Below are 13,978 nucleotides of genomic sequence, written 5' to 3'. Positions count from 1 at the left end.
AAATTAGCACAAGAACTCCATGTCTTGCCCTGGGGCCCCTCATCTCTGGACTCCAAAGCTTCCTCCTCCTCCCAACCCCCACAGTCAGTCTCCGTTCCTTTTCTTTGTCAGCCAACAGCCACATTTACATCCATCCCCCATCCACCATGGCAAAAAATGAGCAAACCTCCCAACTTCGTGTTCTGAGACTTTGAAAGACTTTTTTAATTAACCAAAATGGTTTCTCATAATAGATGTGTCCCAGGGCGAGCGCGCGCTGCCATCACGCGACAGGCGCCCGGCGGCCAGGCTGTGAGCGGGCGGGCACCTAGCGGGTTGTGAGTGGCAGCAGCGCCTCAGGAGGGCCCCAGCCCGCGTCTGCACTCCACGACCATCTGCCGTCTCATCACTCAGATAGTTGGGGACGCTTCTGTCTTTCGCCACACTATAGCATATTTTGCCTTGATGGATATGGCCGAAGTTCCAAATATTTAAATTTAGAAAAAACAATGAAAATTTCAGCCTTAAATTTTAAGTTTTAAAAATTGGAAATAGTTCCTTGGTTGTCCCCGCCACAATCTCAGTTTGCAGAGACCAGGCATCCGTCACCTGAGGAAACCCAATATACAAAATCTGTACCTCCAATAGATTCCCAGGCATAATTACCCTTGAAGTCAGCGCACTAAATTTCATTATCCAAAGCATGGGGCTCAGCACTCCTTTAAATTACCAAGGTCCTAAGTTAACTTTAATTCTGCTTTAACTTACAGAATCTTCATACATGTGCCTTTGTTCTGAAAACCATCTCCTGCATACCCTTGAGCCGGGGAGACAAATGGCCCCACTAGAAGGACTCCTGAAATTAGGCACTGTGTGCTACTCATCTTTATGTTCTTAGCAAGCAAAGCCATGCTGTTCAGTAAACTCATGCACGGCTGGACTGCATGAGGAAAAGTGTTTGTGTGCATTACAATATTGTGAGTTGAGCTATAGACTTGAGTCTTAAGTAAGCTGAAATGCTCCTCTATAATGGAGATGGTAACTAGCTTGACTATGTAATGAAACCGATCACCAAGGGAGAGAAGGGTGAAAGGTCAGGAAGAGGCAAACACGTCCAGCCCATCCATCCAAAGGCCATGTCTCTATTGACGTAAAACTCTTCGGAAAAGGGGCTGAACATCTTTGCCAAGGACCCTTCAAGGCATGATTGGACAGGATGCACCCTTTGATGAGCAGCAGGACCCCAGGTGGAAAATACCCATGGTATGGTCCTAGTATACCTATCAGGTATGGCCTACTGCCCAAAGCAAGCCAGCCATAGCTACATTTCTTATAAGGCCAAATGAGCAAAAGAACAGTCAAAGAGGTGACTTTCCACCTCTCCTGGTAGAATGCTGTGATAGGTATCCCTCAGCGAGGGTGTGGATGAAGAGAACGGAGGACAGGAGAAAGGACCACAGGCAGGCGGGCTGAGAAGGTACTGCTGTTACCAATCAGAGTGTGAGCTGTGAAGCCGAGTCGTGCTGCAGAAGCCCACATTGCAAGATAAGTTTTAAGGACAAATGTTCAAAGGAAAATTCTAGTTGACAAAATCTTCTTGGTTAAGGGAAGCAGATATTTACTGCACATCCAGTCAGTGTCATCTGAATTTAGCTGCCCAGTCCCTTGCTCATCCCAAGGTTTTCCCAGAGGACTAAAGAAATCTGCTTTGGGCAAAGGAGCACAGGCCATTTGAAGAATTAGTAGTTCAGCTGCATGTTTTATAGACAGACTTGACCTTGCTCCTTTTGAGGGAATGAGACTATCTCTGTCTCTCTGTTTTTCTCTGTCTCTGTCCCTGTCCTTGTCCCTGTCTCTGTCTGTCTCTGTCTCTCTTGTCTCTCTCTCTCTGTCTATCTCTGTCTGTCTCTCTGTTCCTGTCCCTGTCTCTCTCTCTGTGGCCCACAGCTCAGTTCTCCAGTAGCAGCAGCAGAACAGAACAGTCTCCATGAGTGATGATAATGGGAGGAGACCCTGGCTCAGGGCTGTCTACTGGGAGAAAAAGACAGTCCTTCCAGGATGCCATCAGAGCGACTCCAAGAATGAAAGCTTTGGGGCCCTGGGCATGGTGGCATCTCTCTTAGGGCACATCTTTCCCAGCAGGTGTAGGGGGATTCTAATGTTTCAGACAGGCTCTTAACCTAAGGGTTGCTGTCCTTCGTAGTGCCACATGCTGGCCCAAGCTATAATATTTCCAGAAACCAAGGGGCTATCTGAGGAAAGCAGGAAAAAGTCCAGAGGTGGCTGGACCGTAAATTTAATAAGAGCGGCTTTTCCTTCTGGAATAAGGAGGGCTCCACCTGACCTGCTTCCAGCAAGGCCCAATGGCATCCCCAAACCTCACTGACAGCAAGTGTATGTGAAAATATTACCCTAGAACTTCTGTGAAGGGGAAGTTTGGCTGGAGAACTACACCCATGGGTGGGTTTGAGCAGTTTTTTTCACTTGTGATATTTTGAGTGCAAAGAACACAACATAAATGAACATATTAAATATAAAGAGCAAATAAGAAAAGAAACATGAAGCAGAGCACCAAGCACACCAAGTGAGCACTTGTGACGTGTGGTCACAGCCTCCCTTGGACACGAGCACTGAGCAGCAGAACAGAACTTTAATATACACCACTCACAGCAACAATGACTGCTTTATTGAAGAAGAAGGAGAAAAAAACAAAAACTATGTTGCTCTAAGCAGTTTTGAAATGAATATCTGATTCAAAACTTCCCCTGTGCATATAATCGCATGCTAATTTACATTTTAATTACTTCCTAAGAAATCAAAAGCATTTGTTGACAGTAGAACATAATGTCAACTTCACGGTGCACTGTTGGTGGATGCTTAATGAACTTAATTAGATAATTAGTGATGTTAATTATCTTTCTATTATGAAGATAAAGATGTCTCACAAATGATGCACTTGGTAAAGAAACATCATTAAAGGCATCAGTGTTTGCTTTGTTCATTTGCATCTATTTCTCAAACTCCTGTAACAGGGGCTTGTGATAGACTAGTGACATTTAAGACTTCCTTAAAACAGAGGAAGAAGGTGCCACTGTTTTCCGTCAGCCCATCACTGTCCTGCCCACTCCCTCTGGATTCTAACACTGCTATAAACACTGTCAGGGAAACCTCTTGTGTCTACAAGACCTCCGCCGTGAGAAACTGCCATGCGAGGACCTTTTGATCAACTAGGGACTATGTATATGATGCGGGCTTCATAAGATCATAACAGGCCTGAGAATTACCATCACCTAGTGACATCGTAGCTGTCCTAACACCACAGCACCATGCCTTGCTGGCTTGTTTGTAACAGTGTCGGTGCAAACCTACCAACTGCGCTGCCAGTCCTGTATAAAAACATAGTTTGCAGGCATAATGCGTGAGAGTGGCGCGACACAGCTGAGTGACCGGAGTGTGTATCTACTGCATGGCACTTGTTCTAGCTGCGTTGCTGCGAGTACCTTCTATGACTGTAGCAAGTGTCCTGGAAACAGGACTAGACGGCAGGCTGGCTGCAGCCTGGCAGAACCCGTGTTTACTGTTTCCTGACTGCGTCGCTTGAGTTAGCCTCTACTCATGGTGGCCTAGGAGCAGAAGGCCATGCCACGTACATGTCATGGAACCCACATGTTTACAGCCTTACATAAGCATGCTGTTCACAAGCAAACAGCAAAACCATCTCATGAAGGAGCAATGCGTTTCTCAGAACATATCTTCAGTAGGCAGCCTGTGACTGTATTGTTCCTCTGCAGTTCCGGATTAGAGTTCCTTGTTCAAATGTGTCCCTTCCCACTAACTCCTTACCGATGTGATAGGTGGGTTTATGGAATAGGTGTGCATGTGTGTTCATGTTCGTGTGGGGGGGGTGTGTGTTGGTCAAGGAAAGAGAGGAAACAGTTGAGAGTACAGACTCCTAGAAAAAAAATCTAAAGAGCTGATTCTCCTCTCTTAACCTCAGCCTGGTGCATTCTGCAGAGCCTCTGGTGTCCCTATGGGACTCTAGAGAAGGTCTCCTCTGGCATGTGGGGTGTAGTGTCCCAGCACTGCTGCCTGTAGGACTGTGAGCTCCCACATACACTTCACAGACTTCACTTAGTAGAAGTGAAAAAGAAAGCCACAGAGAAATTAAAGGTAAGTCATCGGATTCATGATAACTTTCTTCCTTCCTGTCCCTGGAACACTTTCTCCAAAACCGGAGCTTAACCAAGTCCCTCTTGATGTAGTCCCCACCCCAGCTGCACCACAGAGAGTTCCCAATCCAGGCTGGGGACAGTAGCAGTTGTCTGGGGCCATCTGTCACCAGAAAGGCCATAGGAGGACGAAGCCTTGGCAGCCCACACAAGTCAGAGCGCTGAGACTCAGCCTGGAGAGGGTGGGCTGAGGATGAGATCGTCCAGGAGCAGCTGATGCCGTCTGAGCCCCAGCTGGGGCTTTCTGATCATTGGCTCTGAGTGCACATATTCCTCAACAAGTGAGTGTTCCCCTGTCTGATTCTTTGCTCACGACTTTTCCCATCAAACACCGGGGGCTTCCCAGCATACAACTGGGTTCTCAGCACCCATGTGTGTAGGCTTTCTGAGTTTCTCTGCCTGGGTCTTCAAGGACTTTGCCCCCTCAGCCTGCTCATTTCTTGATTTATGGGCACAGTGCGGTTTTTCTGCTCACCAGCTGTCACCCATCACAAGTAAGTCACCAGGATTATCCTTCTCACTGGGCCTTCTGCCACTTACATTTTAGAAGTCCATAGCATCTAACCTTCTTCCAAATGTAGGCCACCTACTTCCAGGCCTTTCAAAAATCACATCCTTCTCCAGGGCAGCTGTCCTCACACGCTCATAGACATTACTTTGCATACGGAACCCTTAAGAAAAATCACTTATTACCAGGGCCTCTGGAATTCCAGGTTTTTAAAATTTCCTACGCATTCTGAAATACTTTTGGCTTTGTCCTTCACAACAGAACACCCTTGAAAAGTCCCCAGGTGCATTCTGGCATTTCCTGCTCTGATTCTCAACAGAACCACTCCATTCTCCTCCCTTTTAAACCCCACTTTCGCAAAACTATTCTCACCCAGGTCTCTCGTGACCCAAAGGAATGAACTGTGAAGTGTGGGCCTTCTGCACCGTCACCCTGAACACGGAGGAGCCCAGCAAGAGGCTGATGGTAGGCATGTTCACTGGCAGGGGACACACAGACAAGCTGCCAGGGAGGACTAGGGACTGACTGCTGGTCACGCCCACAGTGACAGTCACGGCGTCCCAGGACTACATGCTGGATTTCTCTTCAGTAATTTTTATTTAGAGACCTTTCCATGAGCTCTTTAAAGAGAAAGTAAGTCACAGAAATATGTATGCATGGCACGCTAAGATGGGGTTTCAGAACCATCCAGTGCAGGGAAGGAAGAGGCTAGAAGAGGCAGGAGGGAAGGAGGATCAGAAGTTGAAAATTGTTGATGTGACACATGGATTCATTATTACTGTTTTCTCTGCTTTGGTGGATGTTTGAAAATCTCCAGGATGATTTGAAAGAGTTAATAGGTGAGGCATTCACAGTGGATGGTCACAGAAGTCACTGCCTTCTCTCGGGACCTCACCAAGGTCCCTTAATGGGGTTCTCACAGCTGGTTTTTGTTGGCATCCTGTCCTCTGTCAGGGTGGGACAGTGGGCCTGGCTACAACAGGGTATGGATGGCAGATCTGCAGGCACCTGCCCTCACAGATGTCCTACCTCTCAGACCTTGTCCTGAGGCCATCTTCAGAGACCACTGGAGCCTCAGGATAAACACCTACTGTTCTCCAGTCCTTACCAGGGCAGAGGCAGAATTGCTCAAACACAAACACATATTTGAAGTTTTAGCAACTCAGGTCCACCAGCCTCCAGGTTTTGATACTTCTAGTCCCTTCAGTAAATTCCCACATAGCCCTGACCCCACTTGGGGCCATTTCCGTGGTCTAACAATTGCCTTAAAAAACATCAAATGGAACCTTGTCCCAGTGTCTTCTGCACTCTAGCCCCACTTCTCCATCCTCTGCCAAGCTCCAGGGAATATTCCCAGCCACTCCCCTCCCTAACTCATGCCCCCTCCTCTCCCAGTGGAGCCTCCACCTCCCTGACCTCCTCTCTTTGCTCATCCCAGCCTGGGTGGCAGAATTCTTCTGCATGCCCTTTGATATTTACTTCTCTAATCACTGCTGCTAGGCCCCAGTTTCTACATGAACCATGCTGTCAGCCAGCCTCCAGCAGCAGGCCCTCCCCTTGCCCACAGATCACGCCTAGCATGGCCCACAGTGCCGACCCAGCCTCTATCCACTGACCCTAGTGCCCCCTGGATTGGAGCTCATGGCCTCCTGCCTCCTGTGCTGAAATGTCACTGCCTTCCAGCCCCTTCCCCCAGCCCCATCATCCCAGCACCCACTTCCTGTTTGCAAATGTTCTTTTTGTTCCGATCTCAGCAAATGATGATGTTTCTTATATTTTGGAATAACTGTAGATCTGAAGGAGAGACAGTTCTCAGGGTTCCTGGCTATCCCTCCCCAGGATTCCCATAATACAAGTTAATATCCTATACTGCTGTTGTATTCACCAAAAGAAAGATACCAACATGGTTGCTGACATCTTTTCAACTGGCTTGTAAGTAGAACATCTGAAATTTCTCTATTCACCCTACCGTGAATGATGCTCTACTAGTGTACACAGCGGGCCTCTCCTGGCAAAGGGTGGATGTGATTAAACAGTTTCTAAAGTGCCCTAAGTTGGCTTCTGGTGGCCTCCAAGGAGCCCAGCCATTGCTCAGAAGGCTGACAGCCAGGGCCTACACTATGCTAAAGTGAATGACCTTCCAGGTTTGAATGACCAGTCAGGTCCTAAAGGGGCCCATGGCTGGCCCAAGGAGAAAGAAGGGGGATCTGCCAAAGGCAGCAGCATCCATCGAGCCAGTCTCGCCTCCAAGTGGAATTCACCAGCCAAGAAGAAACGTGTTCTTGTAAAACCTAAGGCGGGAAGAGGGATGACGGGCCCACCATCATCTGCCTTGCTTCCAGGAACAATTTATCAGGGTGGTGGAGCTGTCAGCGCTGACATGATAAGGAATAACACCACATGAATAATGCTTCTGCCAACACCAACTCCTTTAATTACAAGCCTCTTCTTTCCAGAAGAGAGACAGAAGATGCAAAAACACCAATTTCATGCACTTGTGCCTGAGTAATGTCTCTGTGCTGCTTTTTCCAGATGGCGACCTCCTCACTGGAGGACTAATGATGTGGGCATATTTAGGGAAAAACCAATAACGGAGTCTTTAACCTTCAACAACAAAAAGCGTGTTGTACAAAATGTTCCTGGGGATGCATTAGAAAATATCAATTACACTGCTCACTGAGGTGTAATCAGCTGTAATAATCAAAATTAATTTTTAAAAATAATTAAACAGACCCCAGGGCAAATAGTCGACGCTCTCTTCCTATGACATCACAGCGCACACATGGCCCCAAGAAAGCGTGCCTTCTGGCAGCGGCTCACAGAGACGAGAGGGCTGGTGCGGGAGCCACGGCTGCGGAGCTTGTCTCCACGAGCGCAGGGGCCCTGCTTGGCCTCCTTGCGCACCGCTGCCGCTCTGATCCCTTGCAACCTGATCCGTAGCAGGGGTGGTGTCCACCCAGACTGAGCTACCCACCTAGGATGCTGCCAAGGCCAAGTGCAGTGTTTGCTGTGAAAGTGTATTCACAATGCATCAAGTTGGGAACTTATTTATTTGCTTGGTGCTGGGGATTGAATCCAAGAGCCTCACATTGAGCAGTATCACTAACCCTTTTTTAAACTTTTCATCTGAGGAAGGATCTTACTAGGTCTCTATGTTGTCCAGATCGGGCTCGATCTCATGATCTTCCTGCTTCAGACTCCCAGAGTGCTGGGATTACAGACATGTGTTCCTATGCCCAACATGCATAAGGTATTTTAAGCTTTGAGAAAGACAAAGAAGTCGGACTGAAGGGCGAATGAGAACCAAGGGAAAGAAGAGGCCAGGGGAAGGCTGTGTGTGCACACGTGTGAGAGCACAGGTGTGCTCACAGAAACCATCTCTGAGGAGCACAGGGATAAGATCTGACCGTGCTGGCCGGCCTCATAGCTCAGTGGACTAAAGCACCTGCTTAGGCAGAGTGCAGCAGCTGGGGTTCAACCCCGGTGTGCTGTGCTGGCCCTGCCCCCGGGGTGTGCTGAGATGGAGATTGAGACTGGGCGTGGTGGTGTGCCTGTAATCCCAGCTCTTGGGAGGCTGAAAACAGGGGAATCACTACGAGTCCTAACTACATAGTGAGACCCTGTGCAACCTGTAGACTCTGTCCTAAATACAGAAAAATAAATAAATAAATAAATAAATAAATAAATAGTAAAATAAAATAAGATCTGACCATGATAAGCTTTCTGGCCTCTGAGGGTCCCGATCAAAGAAAAACATCAGAGCCAGCTGTGCCATCTCTGCCACTGAGGTGCTGAAAGCAGACGGAGGTCCCCACCTGGCTGTCAGGAAGTAGAGGTGGCATCTGTACCTGTGGCCTGAGGTGGAATGGACAGCCAACCTACACCTGCTGCACTGCCACTGGGCGAAGCTCCTCTCTGCCTGGCCTGGCTGTCCCTGCGCATCACAGGCCCCTGTCCTGCTCAGATCTCTCCTTGTTGGCAAGGACAGCCTTGCCAATGCCCTTCTCTGTGCCTGGCTTCTCCCCAGCCCACCCACTTAGACCCTGGTATTAGTCCTCATTGCAAGTAGCACTCTGACCCTTACAAATGTACTTACCTGGACATTGTCCTCCTCACTCAAAGATCAGCTCTAGAAAAGTGCAGTTGGAGCCACCAAGTTTGGGCTACTTGGTGAGACTGGGTCTCAAAATCAACCAATAAAAGAGGGAGGGGGGCTGGAGGTGTAGCTCAGTGCTGCCCCCCAAAACTCTACATAAATAAATAAATAAGTATTTTTTTTCTTGCCTGCAACCTTGGTGCTCAGCACAGGTCATGGATCTGGCACTCAGTGACTGTCAGTTGGATGACATGAATAAGCACCATGTCCCCAAACAGCTCTCTGCTTCAGTGTCCAGCCCGGAGGTGAGTCCCCTGCTCCCAGCCCTGGTGCTCACCCCAGCAGCCTCCTCAGTGCCAGCCTCTTGGCTCCACATGTATGGAGGCCAGGCTTCATCAGGCAGAACAGCTGTGGACAGCCTGGAAGCCTCTTCTCCCCAACATCTGGGCCCTTGAGGCCACAGTGGGCAGAGATTTGGAGCAGGGACAACTTGGGTTCTTCCTATTTCTCGATATTGTCAGGAAATCTGTAAGAAGTGCTGCTTGCCAGCTCCACCTCCCCATTCCCAGGGCGATTTCTCAGGAGAACAAAGGAATTTGTCCAAGGCTTCCCAACTCTAAGGAACCAACCACAGTCTGCCTCTGAAATATGTCCGTGACCCAGCAGTAGGACACAGGACAGACTCCTTTCCAAACACAACCTCAGCAGCATGTCCAGGAGGCCCAGTTCTCACAAACCTGCCTCTCCCCACCAGGAGATGGCGCCAGCTGTCTCTATGCCTGTCTAAAGCACTGACACAGATGCCTGCTGGGTCCTCCGAGATGTGACTTCTGCCTGGCCCTCACTCTGTCTTTTTCCCCCTCTTTCCTGCTTGGCTGTGCAGACTCAGCACCCAGCTGGAAGGAAGCCTCACTCACATGGAGAGGCTATGTAGGCAATTCGACCAACACCCCACCTTGGGCCACAGCCAGTGGCAGCCCTCAGGGCATGTAACAGACTTGGTGGAGCAAGCCACCCCACTTTCCTTGTGCTCTAAATTCTTCCAATGGTACCCAAACATCATTGTTGGTGCCACGGACTATAAAGATGGTTTCCCACATAGCGTTGCAAAATCCCTGATTCTGCCTGGCACTGTCCCAAGGACCCTCCCTTGTGTCTGCCACAAGAGCCCAGTACACCATTGGGGTCAGCGTCCTCTGATGGGCTCAAGTGGCCAGGGCCCTGCTCAGTGGACCCCTATCTTCTGATGGCATCGAACTCCCAAAGCATGGGACCTGCCATCTCTCCTTTTAGGGTACTTCATTTTAGGTTTGATGGTAGAAGACAAAAAGACAGGCTTTGTAGAGCTGGAGTTGGGGTTAGGAGAAGGAAAATGATTGGGCTATGATATCTACATGTACCAGTTCCCCCAAATAAACGTAACTATTTTGTCTCCCACACATACACAAATAAAAATCTCATTTATAAATTGAAACTAGACTATAAAACAAGCTATCTATACACAAATCATAGTTTACCTAATTATTCCCCTTACTTTTAAGGGTTTTTTCCCCCAATGTTTTTACTATTACAGTAAGCACTTAAATAGAAACACCTCTGTAAATTAAAAAACAAGCAAATGCACACACAATGTGTTACTTCTCTGTCACTCCAAGTCATACCAGTCTGAGAGTCAGGGCCCCCCACATGATTTCAGAGAAGCCACCCCAACACCTGCCACTCTCAGAGGTTCCTGTGCCCGGGTCACATGCAGTAACAGGGCACAGAGAGGAGCTGCAATGGGCGCCCCCTAGGGCCTCGGGGTCTGGGCTCACCTCAACTCTGCACACAGGGTCCTTGGCCTGGCGCCCAGGCATCAGTCGCATGGCTGAGGACAGGCTCCCACTCCATGACGAGACTCTGCTCTGCCGTGCGTCGGCCGAGCGGCTGGACAGCGCCTTCTTTTCGGATGCTGGGGGCAGGGAAGCAAAGAATGACAGACCGGAAGTTGGGAGGAAGACAGAGACAGCTGCCAGCTCTCAAACAGCCAAGCAGTGGCTCTACTCCTGCTCACCGCTTCATCTTGAGCTCACCTAGTTAAGGAACCTCGTGTGGGCTTGGGGGTCCCCAGAGCAGGGCTTACCTCCCAGGGCCAGGGCTTGCGGATGTACAGTGAGATACTGACAGCTTAGCTAAAGTTGTCTATGAAGTTAGGAGCACAGTATCTGATCTCACTGAGGGGTTGTGACGATTACAGAAGATCATATTCTCAAAGGACCTGGAATTGGGGCATGGTGGTACAATCCTGTAATCCCAGTGCTCTGGGAGGTGGTGGCAGGAGGATCACAAGTTCCAGCCCAGTCTGGGCAACTTAGCAACTTAAAGAGAACATATATCAAACTAAAATATAAATAAAAAAGGCTGAGGGTGTGGCTCAGAGCAAAGGCCCTAGTTCAATCCCCAGTGCTGTAAAGAATAAATAGGTGACACCTAAGTAGTGCTGCCAGGCCTTCAGCATGGTCTCCTCCCAGAGCGGGGTGACCTCTTCAATCTTCACTTCGCTCTCTCCAGGTTTCACAGAGAGGTCAATCTTGAAGGCATCCTCCAGTGCTTGCCTCCGCTGGGCCACCAGTTGCTGCCACAGAAACTGCACGGTCTTCTTGATGTTGTGCTGGGCTGGCAAGAGAGTGCAGGGCACAACCAGAAGGACCTCAGCTCTCCCCCTGGGGCCGCAGGAGCAGGCCACCCTCACTGCTGTTACCCAGATGCTTCTCCTGTGAGCTGTGGGCTGCAGCAGCCAGCACGCAGAGCTGTGGCATGACCTACTGCTCCCAACACCCAAGCCAGCTGGCCTGGCTCACCTCCCGTGGCCTTCAACCAGGTCCTGTCTGCCTCCCACGTCCAGGCTGGGAAAAGCAGACTGAGGATCCTAGGATGCTCTCCCCACTTCCCCATCTGCTGGATCCCAGAGACGCTTTGCATGAGACCTGCATGCAGCTGTGTAGCTGCGTAATGGCCTGAACTGCGTGAGGCGCCATGCCATCTCCAACTCACAACAAGATGCCCAGGGTTTCAGTGGTTAAGCCAATCTTCTAAATTAGTGGTGGGAACCTATGGCACACGTGCTACAGTGGACTCTCTGTATCGTTGAAAGCTCTAAAAGGCTCACTCTCACTGTTCTAGACAGCCAGTCCCACAGAGCTTTCTCTCCATCCGTCATAACTCCACCCCTCCATCCATCTGTCTATCTATCCATGTATCCCTTCTTACTCCATTTCTAATATACAAAGATTTTTCTAATCATTTTCTACCAGAAGACTTGCTGTATGTTATACTACCCTGGGATATTCTAGCTCCTCTCCTGGACTTTGAAAATGTCAACAGTTTTTCCTTTTTACCCTGGGAGAGGTGAATGGAAGGCCACAGCCTGACAGGTACCATGAGCCATCTGCTCCCCAACACAAAAAAACAAGCAGTACAATGTACCATCACTCAGGCTCGGGACATCCTCTTCTCTGTTCTCCTTCACTTCTTCACTTGGGGAGAGGAAGACTTGGTTATATGGAGTCATGCGAGGCTTGGGCTCCAATCCAAATCCTTCTGGGTAACTGGCAGACAAGAGGTTTTTCATCAATGCAAGTTTCTTTGGTATCATTCTAAGGTTCCTTATGACAGGCATCTGCCCTTCACAGTCAGTACACAGCAATATGGAAAAACAAGTCAAATCTACAGTGTAAACCCGACCCTTCCACGACAACTTCCACAGAAGTTGCGTAGTAGTTTTCTGGGTGGTAGGAGAAACATCTCCTCTTTACATGAGTCTTGCACATAGAAATTCTGCCTGTGCTCGCAGCAGGGCCCTCAGTCTTCTCCTGGTTCCTTTGTCATTTCTTCCTGAGAACTCCCAAATATTGAACTCTCTTTTGAACTGATTTTATCCCTCCTTTCTGGGGCCAGGACTGGCTTCAGGAGTGGGCAACTTGTACCACTGCACAGGGTCCTATACTTAAAAAAGCCCCTGCTTGGCCTCTGTTGTAACCCCCTTGAACATCTCAGTAATTTTTTAAAATAATCGCTGCACTGTAGCTTTGCCAGGGTCCCTCACATGATGGAACCAGTGCTGGGTGGAGACAACAGTGGCCTATAATACTGGACTCCCCCCAAAAAATGTGCTCTGGGGTCCAAACAGGTACAAGGCTGGGTACCTGCCTCCAGGGCCACCTCAGCCTCCTGAGAGAGTTAACATTTGGCAAAGGCTTGTTGATCAAACCTACAAAGGAAAACACCAACATATGAGGCTGTCAATCCTGAGAGCTGTAGACTGTCACCTTTAGAGGTTGGCCCCATTTCGCTGCATGGAGGGCTCAGGGGGCACTGGAAGAGAGCAATCTGCTCGGCCTTCTGTTCTGTTCACCTGCATTTTATGTGTGAATACAGAAAGAAAAGAGGAACTCCCAAAAGTAAACACACACTGAAAATTGGATATTTTATTTTAACCAATAAAAGGGCAAGTGCTCTTTCCCTGCTGGGAGGTCCCCTGGCGAGTTTTAAGACAAGCCAGCTGTCATACTCTATAATGTTCAGTGGTCACAGCTGCAAGATTAAGGGGTTTCTTTTCCACATGATAAAATTTATGATTTTTTTCTGGGACAAATATGATTCAGAAAAAAAACAACAAGTGCTACTTTAGAGGCTGAGGCAGGAGGATTGTAAATTCAGACAGCCTGAACAATTTAGTGAGATCCTGTCTCAAAAACTAAACAAAAAAATTTCAGAGGGTTTAGGAATGTAGCTCAGTGTGCCTGTTCTAGGTTTAGTCTCTAGTATCAGAAAATAAAAATGAATAAAAGAGAAGGGAGGGGAAAGCCAGCCAAATAGCTCAGTGGATTAAAGCACCTGCTCAGACGCAGCAGCAAGGGTGCGATCCCCAGCAAGCCGTGCCAGCCCCGCCCCAGTGCGTGCTGAGACAGCGACTGAGACTGGGTATGGTGGCACGCAACTGTCATCCTAGTGCTTGGGAGGCTGAACACCAGCAGATCATTACAAGTCTGATCTAGAAGTGAGACCCTGTAGACCCTGTACAAAAAATACAAAGAAAGGAGAAGGAGGAGGAGGAGAAGCAGAAGGAGGAGAAGCAGAAGCAGAAGGAGAAGGAGGAGAAGAAGAAGAAAATTGTTGAAAATGAAT

General features: G+C 48.8%; 1 protein-coding gene across 3 annotated transcripts in view; it reads right to left on the bottom strand.

The window, feature by feature from the left end:
• The window catches only part of Wdfy4 (WDFY family member 4), a 240,968-nt gene that overhangs the window by 116,612 nt on the left and 110,378 nt on the right, over positions 1 to 13,978 (bottom strand). For all 3 annotated transcript variants that reach the window (XM_004646962.2, XM_023707249.1, XM_023707250.1), the window contains exons 37-39: positions 12,278 to 12,399; positions 11,282 to 11,467; positions 10,627 to 10,763 (exon numbers count right to left, since the gene is read on the bottom strand). In XM_004646962.2, the coding sequence (XP_004647019.1) occupies positions 10,627 to 10,763; positions 11,282 to 11,467; positions 12,278 to 12,399 (445 nt within the window). The remainder of the gene's footprint in view (positions 1 to 10,626; positions 10,764 to 11,281; positions 11,468 to 12,277; positions 12,400 to 13,978) is intronic.

The sequence above is a fragment of the Octodon degus genome, unplaced genomic scaffold (assembly GCF_000260255.1).
Source record: "Octodon degus isolate 3935 unplaced genomic scaffold, OctDeg1.0 scaffold00285, whole genome shotgun sequence".
NCBI lineage: Eukaryota > Metazoa > Chordata > Mammalia > Rodentia > Octodontidae > Octodon > Octodon degus.
Note: the sequence above shows the minus strand (reverse complement) of the source record. Positions and strands in the feature narration are given on the sequence as shown.